Source organism: Microtus ochrogaster, chromosome 8 (assembly GCF_000317375.1).
Source record: "Microtus ochrogaster isolate Prairie Vole_2 chromosome 8, MicOch1.0, whole genome shotgun sequence".
Classification (NCBI taxonomy): domain Eukaryota; kingdom Metazoa; phylum Chordata; class Mammalia; order Rodentia; family Cricetidae; genus Microtus; species Microtus ochrogaster.
Window position 1 is genome coordinate 11,432,134 of NC_022015.1, and position 26,407 is coordinate 11,458,540.

The 26,407-nt window shown below is 44.9% G+C and overlaps 1 protein-coding gene across 1 annotated transcript in view; it reads left to right on the forward strand.

The window, feature by feature from the left end:
- The window catches only part of Acsm2b (acyl-CoA synthetase medium chain family member 2B), a 30,880-nt gene extending 16,896 nt beyond the window's left edge, over positions 1-13,984 (forward strand). Inside the window, exons 9-13 of the mRNA XM_005351070.1 lie at positions 5,259-5,360; positions 7,506-7,633; positions 7,742-7,841; positions 8,814-8,933; positions 13,787-13,984. Of these exons, the coding sequence (XP_005351127.1) occupies positions 5,259-5,360; positions 7,506-7,633; positions 7,742-7,841; positions 8,814-8,933; positions 13,787-13,891 (555 nt within the window). The 3' untranslated portion in view covers positions 13,892-13,984. The remainder of the gene's footprint in view (positions 1-5,258; positions 5,361-7,505; positions 7,634-7,741; positions 7,842-8,813; positions 8,934-13,786) is intronic.
- Positions 13,985-26,407: the final 12,423 nt, after the last annotated feature.

The window sequence follows — 26,407 nt, forward strand, 5'->3', positions numbered from 1 at the left end:
GAAATAAACTTGCAAACATGAGTAATTTTCTATACACCAACATCTAACATCTGAGAAGGAGACCATGGGTACACTCTCATTCACACTACCCTCAAGGATATACCTAGAAATCAACCTAACGAGGAAAATGAAAGTCTCTCACAGTGAAAACTTTAACTCTCTGAAGAAAGAAATTGAGGAAGGCACTAGAAGAGGGGAAGACTTCCTATGTTTATAGATTGGTAGAATTAATATTGTGAAAATGACCATCTATTGAAAACAATTCACAGATTCAGTGAAATTCTGCTTAAAACCCCCATGATACTCTTCACAGAAAAAAAAAAGTCCTAAAACTCATATGGAAGTAAAAAAAAGAAAAAAATACTCCAGATAGTACAAGCTACCCCAAGCAAAAAGAACAGCACTGGAGGGATTACCATACCAAATTCCAGGTTATATTGCAGAGCTACAGTAATGAGAAGCATGCATCAGCATAAAAACAGATGTGCAGATGAATGGAATAAATTAATTCAAACATAAGTGCATGTAATTGTAGCCATCTTCTCTTTGACAAAGATGTCAAAAATATGCAATGGAGGAAAGACAGCAATCAGTAAATGGTGCTGGGGAAACCCGGTACCCACAGGTAGACTATTGCACTAGACCCCAAAATAAAGTAGATGAAAGAACTCGATGTGAACCCTAAAATTCTGAAACCGCTGGAAGAAAGCCTAGGCAGTGGCCAAGAGGTAAAGATGCAGGAAAGGACTCTCCGAATAAGATTCCACTTATGCAGGGATTAAGGCCAAGAACTGACAAATGGGACCTCACAAAACCAAAAGGCTTCTGCACAGCGAAAGAAACAACCAGCCAAGTGGAGATGGTGCTTAGAGAGTGGGAGAGACTCTTGGCCAGCTACACACACGATAGAGGAATACTACTCAGAATATCCGAAGAACTCCAGAAACAAAAGGCCAAGAAAGCAAATGACCCACTTCAAAAATGGGTTGTGGGTTTGAACAGAGAATTCTCAAAAGAAAATATAAAAATGGCTAAGAAATATTTAAAAGTATTCATCACCCTTAGCAATTAGGGAAATGTAAAACTAAATCTACTTTGAGATGTCATCTCACCCTGGTAAGAGTGGCTAAGACCAAGGAAAGAACTAACACCAAATGCTGTTGAGCACATGAGGAAAGAGGAGCTCCTGTTCGATGTTAGTAAATAGGGAAATGGTGTATTCAGTTGGTACATCAATGCGGATAGTTCACAGAAAGCTAAAGGTAGATCAGCCTTGTGCCCCAGCTATACCACGTCTTGGCACATGCCTGAAGGACTTGACATCCTACTCCAAAGATGCTGTTCAGCCATGTTCATTGCTGCTCTGTTCACCACAGCCAGGAAATAGAAACAACCTAAATGTTCTTCTGCTGGTGAATGGAAAATGAAAATCTAACACACACACATACACACACACACACACACACACACACACAATGTGTTACATATACACTGAGTGCATACATTTTATGTATGGGATACAATCAGTTGTAAAAAAAAATGAACTCACGAGCTTTGCAGGTGAATAGATACAAAATACGCTGAATGAGATAACCCAGACTCAGAAAGACAAATGTTGTGTGTTCTTTCTTATTTCAGGATTCCAGCTGCAAATCTTTTTTAAAATTTACTTTTTTATTTAAAAACAGTATTTTTTATTATACATACAAATTCCAGTTTCCTCTCCCTCCCCTCCTTCTTCTCCTCCCACCTTCCTCCCACCCTACACCCCATTCAGTGAAGGTGAGGCCTCCCATGGGGAGTCACCAAAGTCTGTCGCATCACCTTGAGGCAGGACCAAAACCCTCCTTCCTGTATCTGGACTGAGCAAGGTATCCTTCTACAGGGAATGGGCTCCAAAAAGCCAGCTCATGGACTAGGGATAAATCCTGGTTCCACTGCCAGTGACCCCACAAACTTCCCAAGTCACACAACTGTCACCCACATTCAGAGGACCTAGTTTGGTCCTGTGCAGGTTCCCCAGCTGTCAGTCCAGAGTCAGTGAGCTCCCACTAGCTCGGGTCAGCTGTCTCTGTGGATATCCCCATCATGGTCTTAACCCCTTTGTACATATTATTGCTCCTCCCTCTTTGTGACTGGATTCTGGGAGCTCCGCCCAGGGCTCAGCTGTGGCTCTCTGCATCTGCTTCCCTCAGTTTCTGGATGTAGGTTCTATGATGACAGTTAGGGCACCCATCAATCTGATTACAGGGGAAGGCCAGTTCAAGCACCCTCTCCACTATCTCTTTGAGTCTTACCCAGCTATAAATCTTTAGGTTTGTGTACATAACATGGGGTAACGATAGAAACCGAGAAAGTAGGAAGAGATTGGGGAGAGAGTAGAGTAGAAGAAATGATGGAAGGGGAGGTAGTAAAACGAGTGATATGGAGGGAAAATGAGAAAAATGGAGAGACTTTAACTGGTGAGGCTGGAGAGGAGAGTGAAGGGTATTACAGAGAGGGGCGTGAACATGAAGAGAAAAAATAACACTAAGGATATTTGAAAAAGCCAAAGGGAAGCATATTATTTTATGTTTATTTAAGAGCATATATAATGAATATATATGTAGAGGTGTGTGTGTGTGTGTGTGTGTGTGTGTGTTTGTGTGTGTGTGTGTGTGTTTGTGTAAATATACAGTTTCAATGAAGTTATACAACATGGGTACTAATGCTTCCCTCAAGAGTCAAAGATTAACAAAACACAAAACCCTAATGCCAGGCATGGGAATTCTCCCTTGGAGTTGTTGACTAGGGGTATGGCTCTGAGAGATTCCCAAACAAACGAGGCTATTGCTATTGCCCTTGGTTGCCCTCTGGGACCTGAAAATACGAGCCTATTGATGAAGACACCACACACTTTGGGCACTAGACTTGGAGAAATTGACTGGAGCTGGCCTGAAATTCTTCCTGAGGCCTCGCTCACCCAGTATTGAAAAGTGCCATGCAAGCTGACCAAGGAGAGAAACAATCAATAGTTCTACTCAGCTATAAGTCTAATAACAAGTACTGTCCCAGAAAGAGATCCCCAATGGTGCAATCATGGCAGTTTTGTCTTAGAGATAACAAAATTTGATATACAGCCTGCTCTACAGGAGGAAATTCGTGCCCGGCACTATAAACCTATGACTGGAGAGGACATGGATTCTAAAGGATAACCCACTACTGCCATTTCCCTAAACTAATATAATTTCTAACTACGTTCCACGTACTTATCCTTCTACCCACAGAAAAGCCTAACTTATCCCCCCTACACACGCACACTGTGCAGTAGACAGAGACCACTACAGAGATCCACAAGTTATCCAAACAAAGAGACCAACTGGCAGTGAGGCAACCAACCCCAACTGCTACATCTTTAGTGAGACCCCACACCTAAGGCTGAGGGAACATCGTGGAAAAGGGTCGGGAAAACCAAGCACCAGGATACCAGGGTTCATGCTGTGAGATAGTTATCTTCTAGAGACGACAGCAGAAGCTGCTCCCAGGCAATCTCAACAACACAGTTGCCAAGACAAAGCCTGCATAATGACCTTGCCCTAAGTGAATGGGGAGGTTTCACAAGACTTCGCACCTGCCTGAAAAAGTAGAAGCCCTTAGTGGCTACGGAGAGTGAGAGTTTTCCAGGGACAAGCTTCCTAATTGGGTCTTCAATCCCAAACAGTCAAGCCCTTAGCACAAGCATACCTGAGCAACAGTAAATGCACTCAGCATGGTGTGTGTGTATGTGTGTGTGTGTGTATGTGTGGTTATTACAGATGTATGTATGTAACAGTAATTAAAGAAGAAAATATCATAAATTTGAGAGGAGAGAAAAGGGACAAATAAGGAGTGGAGGAAGGGGATGGAAATGATGTAAATAAAATATTGATGTATGAAGTTCCCAAAAATAACAAGCTTAAACTTAAAAATAATATTGATATATTAAGATATTATTTTATTTTTTATATTTATTTATTATATATACAACTTTCTGCCTCCATGTACACCCACACACCAGAGGAGGGCGCCAGATCTCATTACAGATGGTTTGGAGCCACCATGTGATTGCTGGGAATTGAACTCAGGACCTCTGGAAGAGCAGACAGTGCTCTTAACCACTGAGCCATCTCTCCAGCCCTAAGATATTATTTTAAAAGGAGGAGGAGAGCCAGTGTACTGGCTCAGTGTGTTAGAGTTTGATTCCCTGAAACTCACATGTTGGAAGAGAGGACAAACCACAACCTACACAAACATACACACACACACACACACACACACACACACACACACGAACGAACGAACGAACGAATGAATGAATGAATCGTTTTTAGTTTTAGTTTTTGTGGCAGTGGGAGAGGGAGAGCAAAGGGAAGGATGGGGAGGAGAAAACAGGAGCCACTGTGCTCATCTAGAAAATTGCCTGGAGAGTTGCATCACTAAATGTGATTTTGAAAGAAAAATAGAAGTGGCTTGGTATAATATTTTGTGACTCGGGTTTCTAGTTTGACAACCCAGCACATTTCCTTCTGGGTCAGTAGGTACCCATTGCAGCACAGAGCCCAGTGACCGATGAGACAATGAACTTCACCACTCTCTGTTGTATATCAGTGGATGACACTCATTTTTGTTAGCATTACAGTGACTGTACTGTAGCTAAAGTGTTTTCTCTTTTTATTGATTTTGGCTGAATTCTAAGAACTTGAATTTATGTTTATGGGTCTATGAGTACATGTAGAATTCTGTTTATTATAAGTATAACAACTTATGTCTAATTCAGAATCATATGTGATGATCTCTCATGTAATTGGCTGTGGTAACTATGCAGAAATGATTTTTAGTATTCTATTTCATTCACCATAAGCACTTCTGTTTTACAGAGGCCAGCATCCGAGCATAGTGCCTCATAGCTGAAGTCAGTGGGCAAGGTAGCAGAACAGCATTTGATTTTCAGTCTCTAGGTCTGCAAGTGAGGAGTCTCTCGATGATAATAGGTGTTTTCTCCTGAGTTCTTAGAGCCAACGGCACCTGCCTAGGTTCCTCTGGCCCAGTATATTGAAAGGCTTGGCTGGCACAAACTCAGGCAGGTGCACCAGGAATCCGAGCCTAAACCTCTTGGCTCCTCTTGATTTCTGATTCCTGTTGAGAGCAAAACGGTCTCCCCTTGCCAACTCTGCCGTCACACCGCTGTTCGAGTAGCTTCTCTTCAATGGGTCATCCATCCAATCTTCCTCTTCCTTCAGGTCATAGATGAACATGGAAACGTTTTGCCCCCTGGCAAGGAAGGAGACATAGCCATCAGGGTGAAGCCTATCCGGCCAGTAGGCATCTTCTCTGGATACGTGGTGAGGACCTATGCTCTCCCTCTGTTTCCCCATAAGGATGAGATGAACCACATAGGATGAGGGATGCCAAATGTTGTAGAGACCCCTCAAGAGGTATTGGTGAGAGTCAGAGTTCTCAGATTCAAGAATGGGCACTTTAAAATGACACCTAATTCTGTGTAAACTAACAATAATGCTAAATTAGGAGCAAAAAGAATGAGCACTTTATGAAGGGAGAAGCTGAAGCCTGGCCATTCTCTCTCACCATCCTCAGCCAAGTACTAAGAAATCACAAAAAAAAACCTCACCTTTGCCCATAAGCCTTTGTAACAATAAAACCTTCTACAATGTGCCCATGGTTGTATTGCCTCTGAGCATGCTCCTTGCTCTCTCCACAAAGCCTGGACCCAGACTTTAAGGCACTGTGGAGCTTTAGAGCCATGCTGGGCAACTCCATGGCGAGAATCACAGTAGCACTGACAGCATCTAGGGTTCAGACCTCCCGAAAGCACTCACAGACAGAATCTGAGTAGGACAGGCTCTCTTACCGTGTAGGGATGGTGAAACCAGAGATTATAGGCTCAAGTCAAAGCTACAAATCTTGGGAATAGGTCAGAGACAACCTCGAACACACACCTTCTGGAGATGTGGCGAAGGCTTGTACCCAGGATAAGTGAGCTCATCAACAATGATGTTCTTCCTATTGTTTATTGTAGCAGTTCTCAACCTGTGGGTCATGACCCCTTTTGATATCAAATGGCCCTCTCATGGGAGTCATCTAAGACCATCAGAAAACACACTTGTTTTTTATTATGATTTGTAACAGGAGCAAAATTATAGTTATGGAGTAACAATGAAAATAATTTTGTGGTTGGGGGTGGTCACAACATGAGGAACTGTATTAAAGGGTGGCCGCATTAGGAAGGATTATTGAGTATATACTACAAAGGCAGCACTCTTAAAACTCCTGATACACCTTTAACATATTTAATGTCCTTAGACACCATGTAAAATTTTTAGAGCCAGCTTGCTTAAATTCAAACACTACTCTGGTATTTGCTGGATGATGGGGAGCAAGTTATCTATCCCCCTGCCTCACTTCCTCATTGGTGAGTTGGGTATCATATGGTATCACATTAGGAATGCAAAGGCAATGGTATTTATTAAGCACTTAGGACCGTGCTACATACACGTGTAGTAAATAAAGAAACCATGACAGGTCCAAACTATCATCTCCACGGGGAAACTGAGGCGCTGCAACCAGGACACAGCTACATCGCACTCTTCCCCAAACACGGCCCACATGCTTTCCTCATGTGTTCTCACGTGCTAGCAAAGGAGCTAGGACATGGGTGTCCCCATCAAATACACAGGAAACAGATGCAGTGGCATTGGCAGATATATTTAAGGCCATGTTGGTACTGCCAGCCGAAGCTGCATGGTGACTACAAGAAATCTGTGGTCATGAAATCTGGCTCAGTTCTATAACTTAGAATGGCAGTTTAGCTTCAGACAAACCCCTTGAACATCCCTTGACATCCCCAATGAGGAGGTAGGTGAAGAATTCTAACCTTATAACTGGACATCAGCTTAAAACCCATGCTCCCATACCAGAGTAAGCTATAAAAATGTCCAGACAACAGGTAGCCCTCAAGTCTCCCTATTACCCATGTGTTTGTGACTCAGCTTAATGGAGGTGCCCAGCCATGGCAGAAGTGTGAACACTGGCTGAGGCTTCAGAATCCTGCTGGCCAATCTCTAGCCCTTTCTCTTATAATGAGAGAGCCAGGGAGAAATGCCAAATGGACTCAATAACCTTGGGTGGTATTGTGCAGTGACCAGGGGTTATACTGTCTGGGGAAGAGAAAAGAGAACATACAGGGGGGACACCCTAGAATATAAATGGACCAATGAATACATCAGTGTTAACTATAAGATTAGATTCAGGGTAGTAGTGAGAGACTGGAAGGACTGGACAAAATGAGAAGATTCAAGTTGACTGGGGGATCTAAGATCAGTAAATTTGCGACAGGTTCACCACACAACATAGAGCTGCTCACGTGGTAAACCGAACCAAATAAAGTAGCTATTCACAGAAGTACTGGGCCAGGGGTCAGGGGTCTTAGACTTTGCAGACACAGTAGCTTTTTGTTTCTTTTTCTCTAGAACAATCCCAAGAAGACAGAGGCCAATATTCGAGGAGACTTTTGGCTCCTGGGAGACCGGGGAATCAAGGACCCAGAAGGGTATTTCTACTTCCTAGCGCGGACAGACGATATCATTAATTCCAGCGGGTGAGCATTGTTTCTGGACCAGGACGGGTGAGCTTGGGTTTTGTTCTGCCTGACTCTCAGTCCTCGAGGTTGGGCGTCCTGCCTCCTCTGAAGGATGTACTTTCGCAGGTACCGTATTGGACCATCAGAGGTAGAGAACGCATTGATGGAGCACCCTGCCGTGGCCGAGACAGCTGTGGTCAGCAGCCCGGACCCTTCCAGAGGAGAGGTGACAGTGCCGTTGGGAAGCACAGAGACAGTGTTGTATGGTGATCAAGGACACAGATTCATAGGCTGGGCAGCTTGGGTTCAAATATTGATTGTCCTGCCAATGAGCAGGATGACCTTCACCAAGCTGCTTACGCACTGTTTTCCTCAGTTTCCACATTTGTAAGATGAGGGATTGTCATGAGCATGAAATGTGGTAGATATTTGCAAAGTGCTGGGGACCAGACATAGCACCACAGCATACAGTCAGCTGTAAGGATGTGTTTCTTGACAAGAGTAGGGGAGGACTTGGTCTAGAAGATGCAGCCCTTGAACCATGGCATGAGGCAGGAGGAGGACCCTGTAACACTGAGGTGACAGGACTGTGCAGAGCTCACTGCGTGTGTGGAGAGGGCTTAAGATGGGTGAGTGGATGCGGGTCCCAGCGCACTTCTTCATAGCACAAGCTTGGTGATGCCGTGTGACTGACAGATATAGACCGCGTGGCCCGTAAAATAACAACAGCCACTGGGAGAGCGAAAGAGGGCGTTCCGCTGAGCTTTGAGTAGCAGACGGTTTTATTTTACCTCCCATGAATTAAATGTGAAAACTTCATCCCACCCTACAGATGGGTAAACTGAAGTTTGAAAAGATTGAACAAACCATTTAAAGTTAGAGGCCCCCAGTCTTGGCTTTCCTGTCCTTCCTCTCTGCAGCTCCTTTTCCCCGGGGAGTCCTTACTATCACAGGTGAATGAGATGAGCCTGGTGTCTCTTATCCTCACGTCTCCTTCCGAAAGATAAGTCCCTGGAGGACAAGTTGGACCATTGGCTGTTCTCACCCGCTTCCAATATTTTCCCTTCCTTTGGCCCAGACGTTTGAGTGGATGCAGGCATTTTGTTGTGGCAGTGGTGGCCGTCTTGATACTGATTTTGCTTCATCCCAAGAGATGAATAAGGATTCTGATCCCACTTGGGTTCCATCCTTGCTGCAGGTGGTAAAGGCATTTGTGGTCCTTGCCCCTGAGTTCCTGTCCCATGACCCAGACCAGCTCACCAAGTTGCTGCAGCAGCACGTGAAGTCAGTGACAGCGCCCTACAAGTACCCCAGGAAGGTAAGGCCTTCACCAGCCGTGTCCCCTGTGCTTGCAGAAGAACGCCTATTATATGTCTCTTCTTTGGCATGAAAACAAGGCCTCTGACTTAAAAGTCTTCCTTGCAGTGACCAGAAATTCCCCCCAAACCACCCAGCAACTATCTTAGTGCCTGAAGAGTGGCCACAACCTTCAACTCGCTCTGAATTAGGAGCCAAATGCTTTCATAGGAGTTCACTCTGCAGAGTGGGGCTTTGTAAAAATATTCAGGACTGTACAGCTTTCGGTTGCAATGACAGAAATAGAACTTAAATTTGCTGCTTGTATAATTGGCAAGTCCGTGAGTGGGCACGACCTTCGTCATGGTGAGTCCCAGGCATGGACAATGAGGTCAGAGATTTCTATTTCGTTTCTTCACTTGCCTTCTGGGTCGGCTTCATTTGTTGAAATGCTCTCTCTTTCTCTGAGGTGCCATCTTCTCCAAGTATACAGTCTTAGCAGTTTGGCAAACTAAAGGAAAGACATTGCAGGCATGTCCCCCAAAGACCAATGAAGGTCTTGAAGTTGCTTCTTGCTGGACTAATTTAGGTACCTATTATTAAACCATTCTATGGAACTAGGACAACGGGATATCCTGACTGGTCAGTTCTGAGTCATGTGGTCATCCTTGCAGAAAGTGTGGAGGAAGGATGGGAGAGTTCTTCCTTACACCCCAAATGTGGTCTGAGTGAGGAATAGGGGGTTCTCCTAGGAAAATGGAAATATTCCTTCTGGCAATGGCAGAATAAAGGGACGGCAGGCAGGAGTGATAGAGGAAAGGGACCACAGAGGCCTGCCAGGGACTTTCACTCTGGGCGCTAAGACAAGTGCACTGCTAGGGCAGGAAGACGGGGGCTGCTCAGCTTTGCATCCCTGAGACAAAGAGCCCAAGTAACACTTCAAGGAGGAAGTAGGTACTTTGGGTTCATGGTTTCAGAAGTTGCAATCCCTGGTCTGCTGACTCCATTCGTAGGAAGGGCCATGGTGAGAGGGCATGGGAGAGGGAAGCTGTCCGCCTCACGGCAGTCAAGAAGCAGACCAACAGAGAAAGGGACTCGGGACGAGATAACCCATGACAGAATGCCCACCCCAAAGAGTCCACCACCTCCCAACGATGCCACCAGGTTCTGAACTCACCAGTGAATTAATCCATTGAGGAGGCCAATGAGCCCATCACACCCTTACATTCCTCCTCTGAACCCTGTATGAGCCTTCAACACATGAACTTCTTTAGGAGATACTTCATGTCCGAACCACAGCAACCCCAATGCTGGAATTTGCACAAAACAGGAGTTTGTCCCAGAGAATGGGGAAAAATATTTTGAGGCTGGGCTGGAACGTGAGAGGAACCATGTTAGACTTAGAGCCAACTAAATTCTTAGGTATCCTGTATGCCCAGTGGCTTACCACAGGCTAATTGTCATAGGTGGGCACTCTAAGAGCGGACCCCAGGGAGGGACGCTCATATGCAAGGGTTTTAAGAAAGCGTTGGACATGTACCTCTGGAGAAAGGAAGCAGGAAGGGGGGCGGGAGAAGGGCATAGTGAAAGCGCATTGAGTTTTGGTCTCAGCTGGAACCTGGACCTCCCCACGGGAAGTTCAGAGGTCACTTCAGAAATGTGCTGAGTTGGAGTGAGGAGCTGGAAAGGGCCGTTATAACCCCATGTAGAACAGGCGTGAATGCGCGCTGCTATGGGAAGGGCCATGACCCTAGCAAGACAACAATCTGGCGAAAGGTACTAGAAAAAGGTCGGTGGGGCGCTATGTCCTGTCCTCCATTCCTGCAAAGGGACGCAGTGAGTATCAGAGCCCACAACCAGACTTTCATCCTCAAACCGAAAGGGGGCAGCACCACACAGTCTCAGGAGTCACACTGTGGGTCAAAATCCACTTCTGCTAGTTGCCCAAGAGCCTCTCTGATCCCGAGATTCCTCATCTGTAAAAGAAGTCGGAAGATGTTGATTTTCCCTTCTGTATGTGAGGGGTTTCTTTATTGCTAAAGAAACCACCGACATGGTGCCTCCCTGATTAATCTAGGAGGTTTTTATTGTATATAAGAGAGAGGGGATAGACAAAGGCAACTGGGGAGTCTGCCACTTTGTTGAAACAGCCTGGGAACTAGCGTGGGACTCTGATCTGTTGTAGGTTGGTTTGAGTTAATAGAGAACTAGATGTCCTCTCTAGATTCGGGGGCGGAGCGGTTAAGATTTTAAGCACTGGACATGTAGAAGAGTGGCTGGAACAGAGTAAACATTTAATGAGTGTTGTTTTAAAGAAGTTCCACGGGGCTGGAGAGATTCCTCAGCAGTAAAGAGTACTAGCTGCCCTTCCAGGGATTCTTTACTGGAGTCCCAAAATCCACAAGGCTGTTTACTGTAAGTTACAAGGCTGTAACTCCAGTTTCAGCCCTCTTCTGGCCTCTGCTGGTAATGCATGCACACGGCACAAAGATAAAACATGCAGGCAAAACATCCATAAGCATATAACAAAAATGAATGGTTTTATTTTTAATTTTTAAAGAAGAAGCAAGATATCCAGTCATGCCATATGTGAGGGATTTTGGATCGCTACTGGACATTTTGTAAGACCAAGAAAGGGGACCCAGTCACACCACACACACAGTGAGTGTATCACTCAAGTACTGGCCCTGTTCTTGTCCTCTAGAGTCCCTAAGGCAGCAGGTTCTTTCCCCTGCAGTGCCCTCCCTACCAGCCACCTCCTCTATTTCTTGTTGACGGTAAACAGGGTAGCTTTCTTCTTGGCATCAAACTGAACTCTTCCCTGTGGCCTTCTTCCACTCCTTATGTCTTCCAGGTACCAAACGGTAGATATTTTACAACAGTTTACCCTTCAAATGCTAAATCACTCAGAAACAATATCACTGTCCCTTCTAAATAGTGGATAAGAAATCACCACAAATAAGAAAGTTACAGACCACCAGGACTTTATAGGCCAGAGATCAAGAGCAGGCTTCTGCCACAGGGTGGAGTTATAAAGCCAAAAACCATAATCACATCATGCCAGAGGCAAGCAGGACTTAGAAAGGACATTTAAAAAAAATGATTGTTTTAAAGTTGTAAGAGAGTGGTCCTCCAAGTGCAGCTGCAGGGAAACGTTCAGCTGGACAGGGTATGGTCACTAAGGGGTGGGAGTGGGCGGGTAGAGCTAGCTAGACAAGAATGACTTTGGGCAGGTCAGTAGTAGCAAACTTCTTGTGAACTGCGAGCTTTTCCCCCTATGTATACTGTATCAGCCACTTTTCTCAAACCATGACCAAAATGCCTGGAAAAAGCCTCATACAAGGAAGAACTTAAGTTGGTTTCAACGATTCCCCTTCTTAGCCCTCAGCTTTGTTGATTCCAGGCCCCAGCCTGAGGCGGAACACATGGTAGTGTCAGCCTGTGGAGGAAGAGGCTGCCCCTCACACAGAAAGTAAGCAAAGAGCAAACACAAGAGGGGCCGAGGCCAATATATAACTCCAGAGACAGTCTTTCCCTGTGATCTCCTCTAGGCCCCAGATTCCAGGGTTCACCACCTCCTAATAACACCACTGTGTGTGGAATCATCAACGGGCTAAAGCATTCATTAACACAGAGCTTTCATGGTCTAATCATCTCTGGAAACCCATCCCTAGTCATCCCCATGAGATGCTCTTAGCTAACCTCCTAGGCTCTTGTCAATCAAATTAGGCTGACAAGATTAACCATCATATATGAATACCTCTGACAAATACAGTTTAAAATTCAAAGGCGATAAGAAATTAACAACAAAGGTGATAAAATAAACCAATTAGAACAACCTAATGTTAAAAATTCACTTAAATTTACAAATTATTTATTTCTAGATTATACATCGTCTGTTTTAGGTTGCAGTTGACCACAGGTAATTGAAGCCGACTGAATCCAAGCCATGGATGAAGACGGACTAACCGAATGGCTGGGACTATGCTTATGTATTCTGCCCACAGGTTTTTCAGCCTCTGCTCCCTCCTAATGTGCTTTGAGCAAATTCCTTTCTCAACAATTCTTATGGAAGCATTCACTCAGCAGCTGCCAAGAATATAGGTTTTCTTTACCAGAATCCCAGTGAACACCTTTCATTAGCTCTGCAGACAACCCATCTCATTAATGTCATAGCCAGTGGAGTCACTTAAGTGGAAGTCTCAATGAACTGTCAACATCTACAGATTAATAGTCGGGAATATCCGAGTGGGTCCTTCACTTCAAACGAGAGAACGCTGACATTAGCGAGACTGTGTAGGTTGGCCAACCACACAGAAGACCTGAGACAAAATTCAAAACCAGGTCTCCAGTTAGATGTCTATTTCAGATGTCTCTTCTAGCTCAGATGAATGGCCACAGCTGCCATTCATGCGTGTCCACTCCATGAACAACCTCTTAATATCGCCACAACAACCTAAAGATATTATCGTCCCTTAGTGTAGTTGATAGTTAAATTGAGTCTTAAAGTTGTCCAGGGACCTTCCAAAGTTGACTTGAGTAGGAACTGAAGCCTACAGAGCTTGTTATGGAAGTTCAGGTGTCTGCCTCTGGGCCACACCATGTTCATTTTACTGCTTCTCTTGTCAAGATTACATATAAAGTCCAGTGCTCTGGTCCTCCCTGTTCTGGGCTAGCCATCTTCTTCCTGCCCTGGTGTCCAGAGACCTTCTGAGGCTTCTAGCAGACAGAGCTGACGTTAGAGCATCTCCATACTTTCCCCTTATGTATCTAGACCCTCCAGCCTTAAGAGCTGATGCTTACAGCAATTCCTCAAAAAAAAATAAATCCAATGCCACTGAGGTCAACCCACGCTGATCTGATTTCTCACACCAGGTGGAGTTCGTCTCGAACCTGCCCAAGACCATCACAGGGAAAATCAATCGAGCAAAGCTCCGAACTGAGGAATGGAAAACATCAAGACAAGGCCAGGCCCAGTGAGACTCCCAAGGCCCTCACTGGGGTTCTGTCTTCCCATTCTTTCCTGTGACTTCTCAGTCTTCCTACGAAGACAAAAGATGACTCATACAGAGGCGTGTTTGTGATTTTTGTGGAGTTATTAACACAGAACAATGGCATGTGGGATGCTAAAAGAAGAAAGAGGGAATGAGAGATTTGCAGAAAAAAAAAACCAAAAATCCCAAGTGAGAAAAATCTAAAACAACAAGGAAAAGCAATTATAAATGAGAGCGAGCAGGAAGGGAGGAAGGAAGAAAGGGAAAAGCAGGATGAAGAGGGGGAGAAAAGAGAAGAGAAGGAACTGGAGGGAAATTAGGAGAAGAGGAGACTATGGGCAGGACACCAAAGTCTGCCCAGGTTGCTTCAATCCTTAGGAGTATCATGTCCAAGGAGGAGGAAATGCCACTTACACAACAAAGGCATGCACAAAGGCATGGTTCTACACAAGTCACAGGCCATCTGCTTCATACGTGTGGCATCTGCAGGCTCAGCTTCTGCACCTCCCAACATGCCACTCCCTGTGGCTCACATTTCTTACTGTATCTACTCTTCCTAAAATCAATATTAAAATTGTTTCCAAATAAAACTCTGCGGCCATTCTTTGGGTAGGAAGGAGAGGAGTTGTAGCGGCTTATGGACTGGGGAAACCATAGAGGACTGACAGATGATGTAAATGGCTCGGTTACTATAGTTACCTGACCAGCAGCTCTACAGGTGCAAGGGGATGTTGAGGTGGTGGGAGTGTCACCTGTAACCTGAAGATCAAGGGTAAATGAGTCTTCTTGGAACTGGGCAATCAGGAGATGGAGGCGAAGGTTCTCAAGAGCCAGTGCCTCCTCTGAAGAACACTCAGTGACAGTGAAAGAACACTGCTTACCAAACATTTTCCAGGAGCTAGCCACTAGCACTCTTTGACTAGAGCCATCATCTGAAGTTTCACAGAGGGGAAACACAGGGACAGGTTCTGTAGAAGGTCTTATCATCCCTTAGCTCACCAGTATGTCTGTTTGGCTTTTACAGTCTGTGTCAGTCAAAACTAAAACTAACTCCCCTTTTCTGTCAACCCCCACACATCACACACACACACACACACACACACACACACTCACACAAACTCTCTATCCCTATGAAAGTGTGAAAACCCAATACTCCAGATGTTTGCGTTAAAGAAAAGCTAGGGGCTCGTGCTGTTTACTCAGGTTTCACAGTGATTGTCATGTCCTGAAATGTTATAAAGATGACATTAGCAAGGATAAAAAAATAATCTACGAGTTAGCCAGTAAGAGTTGGAAATGAGCCCTGGTCTAGGTCTCTCATAAATATTATTTTAATTGAGCCTCATTGGGTTTCGTATTATCTTTTCCAGCATATGATGGCGCTTGACCCCCTCATCCTCTGTTCTTCTGTTCTCTCCCTGTAGTGCCCTGACAGCACCTTTTCAAAAGCAGGTGCATCAGCCACGCCCGCTCCGACCATGCACAAGAACACAACCTGTCATGAGTGTGCATTAGGTCATAACAAATTAACTTAAGGGAATGCAGATTAATGCAGCAATTTCGTTATGCTTATAAATTCTGTGGGCTTGGAGTATAAAAAAATAATGGAACAGTGAGGTTTTTTGTTGTTGTTGTTGTTGTTGTTGTTGTTTTAATGTTAGTGCTCCAATACATTGAGGACCTACAGTTGAAGGATTTAGGAGTTGAGAGAATTTGATGGATGGGAATATGTTGCCCCCCCCCCAATTCATATGTTGACTATATTTGTACTGAACCTTCTTATCCTGGATAAGAGGAGGTCATGAAGGTGGATCACGAGGGAGTGGTGGGATTAGCAGCTTTATAAGAAATGGGGGGGGGATCATTCTCTCCCAATCCTGTGAGACACAGCAAGGAAGCAGGTGTCTGCATAGCACAAAAGTCTTGACAGCCAGATAATTTACCCACTTCCTCGTGGACTTCATAGACTCCAGAACTGTGAAAAAGAAGCTTCTGGTATTCCAGTTGCCCAACAGTGTCCAGCCTGTCTAGAAGGTTTCACTCACGTGGAACCTGAGTGGAAAGGAATAACAAAGAAGAGACCTTTTATGTGGCCAGAATTTCCTCACAACGTGGTTGTCTCAGATGTCATACCTACATAGGTAATTAAGATTAAATCATGGTAGGATTGTTGCTCAACTGAGAAATTGCAAGAATGGGGGCCTTAGTTCAATCCCTAGACACCCCATAAAATAAAACTCTACGTGTTAATAATCCTATCTCTGGAAAAGACAGACAGATCCCTAGGACTGAAGGACCAGCCAACCTAACTTACTTAGGTCCCTAGCCACTGCGGTGCCTTGTCCCTCTCAGGTGGCTAGCACCTGAGGAACAATGCCAGAGGTTCTCTTCTGGTTGGCACACACACCTGCACACACCTACACAAGATCAAATTTCCACCTACCCTCAAAGGCCAGAGAGGCCGCCATTCACTGATATTGTCCCAGATTCTAGAGGAAGGGACAGAAATTCTACCTCTTCATGGGAGTCACAGAAGCCAAAGGCACATTATAAAACTGCACTCCTTCCCCAGCGTAGCCCTGTGCTAAGGCAATAACGTCCAATTCTGTGCTTAGGGAGACTTATTCCACTTGTCAACAGCCCGGCCTCGGGGGATGCACAGCCAGCTTACATCACTGAGGTAGTGACATCACCTAAGGAGAGACTCGAGTACTCAAAGAGCTGAAGTAGACAGAGGGAATGTCACAGAGAGAGGGGAGATGAAAGGCTGGCCTTAATGGCTTAACTTACTATGATTCATTATGACTCTGAGTTACAGTCTCTTGATTACGACATTCTTGCCTAAATTATTTAAGGAACATCTCCAGATGTTGTCAAGTGATCGCTTTGTCCCAGTTTTTTTCTGAGGTAGGCCATCATCCAACCTATTTTTAGGTTGTCACTTTGATAGCCACACAGACCAAGAATTTAATTTGCTTTTCCATTACTGATGTATTTAGTCCAATAAGAGTGGAGGCCTGTAAACAGACTGTGAGAGCAACAGTTCAAACAATTGCTAAGAGAGGTCATGGAGTCTATGGGAAAATGGAGCCTGGTGCCCACTGTTGAATTTCTGTACATGTTGAATTTGGAGCATGTTATTTTAGCAACCATATATATCTCTCTCCTAATGCTACTTCAATGGACAGTACAACCAACAGGCAGACAATTAATTCCCCTGTGCAAGCAGCCCTGACACTCCGGGTGATAATATACTTTCATATCCCCCCCCACACACACATATAAGGAATGGGGCTTCTTCCCCTGCTAGGACAGACAATGAACTCTACTGTGGGGGAGAGCACACAGCATTCTAATAGCTCCCCAAAATGCTGGAAAAATTCACACCAGCAAACCCTTCCTATTGGGGCTGGAGAGATGACTCTGCAGTTGAGAGCACTGGCTGCTCTCTCAGAGGCCCTAGGCTTGCTTCTCGACCCAATGGTGGCTCACACCCGATCATAACTCTGATTCCTTTATTTGAAGTTTTACCTCCTCAGGTATCAAGTGTGTATATGGAGCACCGACATTCAAGCAAGCAAAACATCCATACAGATAAAATAGAGTAAATGAATCTTCTTAAAATTAGTTTTTTCCCCCCTAGAAATGCCTGGTGTCAGCAAGCAGTGAGGACAAGCCCTCTCTTTGGCTCCAGAGGAGCTTCAGGGGTAAAGCACTTGCTTTTGTGTTGAAGGTGTGAAGTTTCCCTGCTTCACACCATCACACAAGTGTGATTCAAGGTGCATTCAGTTTCTTTTCTACAATGGAGACTCTGCATTAATCAACTTCTGTAGAGAAAAGCTTAGTTTGGACACAGAGTTTCAGGATTCTCAGCCCATGGTGGGCTGGACTTGCTGTTTCAGTCCTGCCGTGAGGCAGCACCTCCCGCCTATGCAAGCTTACATTACAGAGCAAAATGTCTCACCTTGCCTCGCAAGCCAGCAGAAAGGGAAGAAGGGACAGCCAGAGCCTCCCCCCTACTGTGAGTGTGCCCCCAATGACCAAAGATGCCCCACTAGGCCATCTCCGGGTTCTACCTCCTCTCAAGAGCACATTCACGTTTTCAACATGAAGGACTCATAGGACAGCAGAGCCCAAGCCCGGTGTCTTCTCCACAGACTTGCTGCCAGCACATATTGAGAGAACTAACACATAATGTCCCCCAGGGAAGGAGAATCACCTCGTTGGAGACTCTGCGGTCTAAGAACCGTGGCCGACTTGCCCAATGGCAGAGGAGGCCATCATATCACATGTTAAGGATTTGGACTTATTCTAAAAAATAACACCATGAAAACAGCTAACACGGGGCAAAGCCTGAGTCAACTATGCCTTTTTAGATGACTACCTTGGCCGCTGAGTGGGAGGTGTGCTAAAGGAGAAATTGTAAAAGGGAATTGGGAGGGGCTTAGAGAAACCTCTTCTTTGTGGGATTTGTTGAATTAATGACAGTGTTTGAGGGAGGGGGATACTTCTGGGATTTCAACCCCACAGACTGGGGCCTATGGTCTCACACTTACTGAGAAAGGCAGGTTTAGCGGTGGGAATATTGTTTCACTCAGTGGCCTTGCTCATTCAGGTTAACAGTACTAGTTGCTAAATATTAATGTCTAGTATATTTAGTATCAATATATAGCACTGAAGAATTGGTCAGGAACTTAAGTTGGAGCTCAGAGAGAAATCGGGACTTTGAATGTAGGGTAGGTAATTTTCAATCCAGGAGATTGTTGAGATGGGGGAAGGTACATGTGGAAGGAAGGGAACGGCAGGTTACCGAGGGCAAGTTCTTGAAGAGACATAATACGTAAGGGTTCCAAAGAGGAAGGAGAGCCCATGAACACAAAGGAGACAAAAGGCCAGTGCAGAATCAGAAAGAGGGAAGGGAACAATCCTAAAACAGTCTAACAGCACCGCCAAGAACCGCCACAGCAAGAACTGAAAAGGGCCCATTACATCGGTGGCAGAATATTCGCGCACTTGTCTCCTCCCCACACCAACATTCAGTTCAGCGCGTGGGTCAGAACACTGATAGCTGTTTGCTGAGCAGTGGCACATGAAAGGGTAGACACAACTAACTCTGTCTATACTTTCAATAAACGTGAATGAGGAAAAGGAGCGAGAGAGAAGTTAAAGATTCAGGGTTGTAACCTACGAAGGAAGCAGGGGCTCGAGCGATGTGGCAAACTCTCATGTGTTCTACCCAACAGTCGGTCCCTTCTCCTGTCCCTTCTCTGCAGAAGCCTGTTTAGAATTGCTGTGCGTGCTGGGCGGTGGTGGAGCATGCCTTTAATTCCAGCACTCAGGAGGCAGAGGCAGGCGATGCCAGACTGCTTTACAGAGTGGGTTCTGGGGTGGGGGATGGCTGTGAGCCCAGCACAAGGGCAGGAGTTATGGCTAAACCAAAATCATCTTCCTAGAGTCCACTAGAAAGCTCCACTCTGCCATCTCTAGGTGTCAATGGCAAAGTCTATTGTTATTCTGCAATTATCAACGCCCCCTTCACTCCAAGGGAAGATTGCAGAGTTCCTGGGGCCCTGAAGCTGAGCACAGTCCTTATCACTTGTGTCATCCTGGTCTCACCTATCTGCAACCACCTGTGCCATTAATAAAGTTGCACTAGAGAGCTACTCCCAACCAAAGACTTGATAAAGCAGAAGAGAGACCATAGCTGCTCCCTGCCCAGAAGCTGCTGACCGGAGGAAGGAAACGCTACGTTGGTGTAACTTTCTGAGATTTGAAAGTTGCCTGTTCGTGCAGCGCTACCATGGCAACAAATCTAGTGAAAATATGTTCTCCCTTGTAGCAAAACTAGTTTCAAATACTTGGCAGCAAACTATGACCTAACAGGATTTAGCAAAGCTAACAACTTGTGTTTTCATAAGGATTTAATTTCACTTGTTTGTGGCACTTCAAAACTGGAGTTGAGATAGAAGGTTGTTTTGATGATTTAATATTCCTTTCCTTTTTAAAAATGTTGAGGGTTTTGAGAAATAGTCAGCGCTTGAATACCCCCTGCTACACACACACACACACACACACACACACACACAAACACATCATGGACCAAGCCCCCACTCCCCATCTGTAGCCCTGAAAAAGAAAGTAAACAGTGTAAAACAATTTCACCAGGAAGTGAAACAAAGGTAAGCCATCCGAGCCAGAGTTTGAGAAATGCCAAAGTCAAAATAGATCAAGATAATTGATCATGAAAAGAGGAAGCCCAAAAAGCCCCATATGGGCAGGGCATATGGTGTCGCCTTACCTAAAAGGAAGCCGATGGGGTCTTGTGGGAAAGTCGCTCACCTTCAGAGCTGAAGGTGATACGTCCAGTTCTCTTCTCACAAAGAATACGCTGCCCATCAGATCCTCAGTTTCCTGATCTGCCAAAAGCAAGTGATACAGTTCTGCGCAGGTTCCGGTAAGCAAGCGGGAGAGAGTGAATGTGTGAGGATCACCGTAGAGGGGCAAAGGCAAGGGAACTGAAGCCCTCGCCCGTCAGGGGTAGTGAGGCCTGGGATGCCCAATAGGCTGCACACAGCATGGTCAGAAAATGCCCGCCTGCTTCATTTCGGCTTCCTTTGCTCAGCCCACTGCAAGAGCCTGTCTGCTACATAAGGGAGCTGGAGGGGAAAAGACATGGGAGCTATGGGCAGGAGGAGGCCTTGAGGACACTGGGATCCGCCCTTTTGATGGAATCCGGTCTTTTTGTTCACCTCCTACCAACTCTTTCCATGTCCCAGCTCCACACAAGAGCTGGGTACTGACAAAGAAGAAGGTCCTAAAAATCAGAAGAGCGGAGCGCTCTGGGGCTGTAGGCAGGGTGAAGAAGGGCCCAGCCCACTGTCGACAGTTTCAGCTCTTCCAGCAAGCAGAGCATTGAGACTGGTAGAAGAGCATGACACCTAAAGTCTGTCCTACGGAAGGACTCCCAGGGGGCGGTGCACAACTCTCCAAGCACGGTGGTTGCTTCATCATTTGTTTACTTTTGCCAGTATAGAATACTAAAGACTGTTCCAGATGCTAACGTAGAGTTTTAAGTCGTTACCCATTGTCATCTCTCCCCACCTACAACTATTATGTCAGAGTTTGGTGCTTCTTTCTGACTGTATGGGGGGGGGCAGTTATCTGGAAGGGTCTGGTTGGTGGGAGGCAGAGCTGGTCCTCTTCCTCCTTAAGGGGGGACACGCTACCTGTGAGCTCCCTATTGGAGCGCCCTCTGGTCTCCAAGAGTGTTCTTTCTTTATTCCCTGGCAGCCTGGCTGGAGCAGAGTCCAAGGAAATCTCTTGCATTGACAAGCTAGTTCTGTGACGCCCCGGGTCATCCTGGGATAGTGACAGTAACAAGCGGGAAGGCAGAAGTTTCTAGAAACCAGTGTTTTCCTCAATGCTCCGGTCTTTTACGTGAGCCTGCTGATTTCAAAGTTTCATTTCTTCCTTCATCAAAGATTTCAGTTGTCCCGGTCAGGGGTGTGCCCAGCTTGCCAACCTTACCAAAGTTGCAAGGTGCTCTGGCTGAAGCCAGGCTGACCAAGAAAGGTTCAAGCAAGGTTCAAAAGCATCGGTTTACAGCTAGTCTGACCACCAGGCGGCGCTCAAGTCCTCGCTTTTGTTTATTCAGCTGCCGATGCATGGGTTTTGGTTCTGAATAGTGTCCTGTGCCTTGGGGATACTGTTTCACAAACAAGGCTGGTGATATGGCTCCGCCAGTAAGTCTGATAGCGATCCCCAGAATCCACATAAAAACTGGCTGGTTTGCACATCTGAATCCCAGCACTCCTCTTATGAGACGGAAAACAAGAGTCAGGAGGATAGCCCTGAAGCTCACCAGCCAGCTAGCCAAAAGTACACTGGTTGGCCGAAACAAGAAAGACCCTGCCTAAATGAGGCGGAAAGCCGGGGCACAGCCAGGAGAGCTGTCCTCTGACGCCCACACCCACAAGCACAAAGTGGCACACACCTGAGCATGGTGGGGGGGAGGGCTAATAATAAATCAAAGTTTTATATAAAATGAAGTTTCTTTTCCCCATGGAATTTAAACTGCAGTCGTTAGAGGTGCTAGGAGGAACACACAACAGACAATTAAGGAAGAATTAACAAACACTGGCAAGTTCCTGTGTTTCAAGCAATGAGATATTTGTGATAGTGACTGCTTCCTGTCTTAACTGGCTTCATGCAGGTTTCTTGTTTCTGACACTCAAAACTGATTCTACCATCATTCCTACCCTGTTAGGGGTCACTGAGAAACTCAGGAATGGGCTCCTGAGGGCTTCTTTTATCCACTAAGAATGATGTCGTAACCAAGAAGAGAAATCTGAACACAGATATAGGCAGACACAAGGAAACACCGGTGGGCATGAGGATGCCAATCCTTCAGCTAATGAGAGGGGCCTGGGACTGAGCCTGGCCTCGCAGCCTCAGAAGGAACCACCCATGCCAATACTGCTGGATATGGCTAAATTTCAGAGCTGTGAGGCAATACATCTTGTGGTTTACGTCTCCTAACCTGTGTCATTTTATCACCACACCTTAAAGCAGGATATGAGGACTAGGAGTGAAAAACGTAATAGAAGGCCCAGAATTTGCAACAATGACCACCCTACATTTGTAAGCCTTTGACAGGTTTGTATTTAGTTTTTATTTAGCTTTAGTTTGAAACTTTTTAGTGTTATTAAAGTATAACTGATAAATTGATGCATTGTATATATGTAGGGTATATACATGATATGTTAATACAGATATATATTGTGGACTACCAAAATTAAGCTAACTAGCTTATATATCACTTTGCATAATCACTCTCTCTCGTGTATGTGTGTGTTTAGACAATTCAGATTTATTCTCTTCCCTGAGGGGTGTGAACGTGTGTGTGTGTGTGTGTGTGTGTGTGTGTTTACACACTTCAGATTTATTCTCTTCCCTGAGGGGTGTGAATGTGTGTGTGTGTGTGTGTGTGTGTGTGTGTGTGTGTTTACACACTTCAGATCTATTCTCTTCCCTGAGGTGTTTCAACTGGGCTAAAATGAATTGACTACCAACATGTGGGTTTATTCTAAGATCCTCTCTCTTCCACTCACGCATACATACACCATCAAGTCAGGGTTACGTTTGTTTGATCACTAAGGTTCTGCAGCATATTCTGAAGTCAGATATACCACCCTTTTTGCTTTGTTATTTTAACTCAGAGTTGCTTTAGCCAGACAAGGTCACATGAGTTGGTTGGAATTTTCTAAGTATTGTAATTGAATCGTCAGATCCCTGTATACATTATGAAAATCTTAACAATAATTTTCGTATCCATAAATCCAGGATATATTTTTACTTATCTGTGTCTTCTTCCATCGATATTTTACTGTGGATAGTACACAGGTCTGCTACCTCTGTAGTTAAATTGGTTTTCAAGGATTTTATTTTGTTCTTAAGCTACTATGATGGTGTTAACTTCTTTCTTTCCTCCTCTTCCACCTTAGCTTAATTTAGATAATTTTGTTGGTAACGTATATAAATATAGTAGTACTTATTTTTGTTGTTTAAGTTTGCACCCTGTAAATTCATCAAATTATTAACACTGGAAGCATGGTGGCACAGTCTGCATGGTTTCCTGTAGAAACCCCGCCTTTGCCAGTGCTCATCTACCCTGGTCTCTCATCTGGGGGCCTCCATGTTCTCCTGCCTGGTTTTGGCTAGGACTTCATCACTATATTGAATAGAGACGTGAAAGCATTCATATAGTCTTTTCTTTCCCCATTATTCCAGTGTATTTTATTTTTTGTGATGCCTTTCAGGTATAAGAACTATGAACCATAATTTTATTGGGAATACAGTAAAATTCACAGAACTGGCTTTGGGAATCCGTTCCTGATGCTGGATTGCCTTGCCCCTCCTTGACTCAAGGGGAGGAGCTCCGTCCTGCCTCAACTTGAGGAGCCATGCTTTCTTAAGGCTATGGGAGGCCTGCCCCTTTCTGGGTGGAGGCAGAGATGGAGACGAAGTGGGGGCGGGTAGGTGGGAAGCAGGTATGGGGGGGGCTTGGAGGAGGAGAAACTTCAGTTAGTATGTAAAATAAATAAAAAAATGTTATTTAAATAAAATAAATTAATTAATAAAAATTTATAGCACCATGACACTTTATTGGCAGTAGCTGCCAACATCATTTTTCAAATTATGTATAATTTCTAACTCTCGATTCATCAATTAATTTCTGCATAAATTAAATTATACTCCCATACTTTATAGTTTCTGCCTATAAGATTGTCTCTGGAAAAATGTTTGTTTCATTTTGTGACAAATATGCTTACTTTCCCCTTAAATTCATTTATTTTTCTTCTTCAATGTATCTCATTGTCAACGTAGGTTCTCTTCCATCTCCCTGAGCTTCTGTAAGGTGAGCCTTTGGAATTCTCCTTCTGGCAACTCGCAGGTCTCCAATTCCTGTGGTAGGCAGCTACAACCCTGATGTTTTTCTCTAATGGCGTTAGGTTTACCTGATTCCTTTTTATTCAATACGTTGACCTGTACTTTTGAAGGAACAAATACTTCTCCCATTCCTTAGAAAGTGTTTTAGCCATTTTGGGTCTTCTCTTAGATCTCTGAGCTGGTGGCCTTGCCTTTAGGATCACAAGCAAACATTCTTAGAACCAGTCCCATGACTGCTGGTTGCTATGCCTTTTCAACAAGGACCCTAGTAGACCTGGGTTCTGTATGGTCCGTGGTTGGACTAGACTGTCTCCAGGACCTAAAACGAGAGGATTAGGGTTTGCTCCAGGGTGCGAAGCAGATCTCTTACTTGGTTTGCAGACAAGTGTAACTTCCTCTAAGTCTCGGGTAGGACTGCTGTTGGATCATGAAGTGATTCCTGGGACAGACAGTACCAATGCAATCTGAGGCTAAGAGGGCCTGCAAGCACGCTGCAGGGCTGCTTCAGGATCTAATAGACAAAGTCTCTAAGACCGTCTCTGCATGCATATACCCAGGTTCAGACTGCTGTCAACCTGCACCGGAGAGAAAGTGGAGCTGAGATTTGGGGGCTATTCTAGGGTTTTCTGAGGAATGGAGGCTGGCAAGCCTGCCCTGAAGAGTAAGCTGGGTATGTCTTCTGCCATAGTTTGGCAGAGTTGCTGCCAGACCACAGCTTAGGGGTTGAGATTTGGGTCCCTTGAGTGTGCTTTGCAACTGAAGTTGGTATATGTGTCCCCAGAGTTGCAACCGGGCAGGTCTTAGCTATGTTTTATGCAGGGAAGATTACCATTGGAGTAGAGACGTGTTCAGGGCCTGTTCGGGAGTTACTGAGGTGCTAAGATTAACAACCAGGCCCTAAGGACCAGCATGGGCTCATTTCTCTCTGCATCTGTATGTGACAGTGATTCATGTCACATGATAACTGAGATGAGCTGGGGCCGAATTGGAGTGTCATTTCAAGATGCGTGCAATTGAGGCTGAATGAAACAGACCACCTAAGTGCTAATGAATGTGACTCACTTCTGGTCCCTTGGCAAAGCTTTTGACACAGAAGGATTCAGCCAAGGCTACAGGTGGATGGTGTTATTTCTAGGTCTAGAACCTGCACCACAGCTTGACCCTGGGGCAAAGTGTGTTCACTGACACCAGTCGTCCAGATCATAGACCGTTGGGGTGTCACAAACTCCTACCCAAACTCTGAGACTTCTGCAGAAGTGCTTTGGGTACGTGAAGGAGGGCTTCCTCATGAACTACCTGGGTGAGGTCTAGCCTTGTCCATGCTCCTTGTCCCCTTGTGTTATTTTCTTTGTCTGCTTTTACAGCTCTTTCTCCATTTTCAAAAATAGTTATGTCTTCTCTCTCCCTCTCACTGTCTTCCTTACTTCCCCTCTCCCCCTCCTCCCTCTATCCATGTGCGTTTTGGGGGTGCACTTGGAAACCAGATCCCCAGAAGCTGGAGCTACAGGTATTGAGAGTCACTTGACAAACTAGGAACCAAATCTGGTCTCTGTAAAGATCTCTCCAGCTGCCATCTCTATTTTTATTAAAAATAAAAGTGGTTATATGTCTAGGTGGTTTTCTTTTTATATTTCCACTGTTGGTACTTTTTTCTGATATTCTAAGAGCCCATAAACTCATGTTTTCACCAAAATCTGAGATAGTTTGGGCCATTATTTTTTCTCTTTTTGCTTTCTTCTGGCCCTTCACTAATGATTCCAAGGTCCACTCTCAGTTTCAAAGTTCTCTCGATTTTTCTGAGTGGCCACCACTTCTGATCTAATTTCAGGTTCACTGACTTTCTTTGATCATCTTGAATAGGCCAGGAAGTTGAGCAATTAATTTTTAATTTAAGGTAACAAGAAGAATTTAACCAGTTAATGATTCCCAATTAAAAATTCTATTTCTCTGCTAACAGTTGCTTTTGTTTCTCTTTAGCACACTTGCCTTCAGTCCTTAAACAGCTTCTACCGCGTGATATTTCTTTTGTGCTGTAGCAAATAAAGCTCACCTG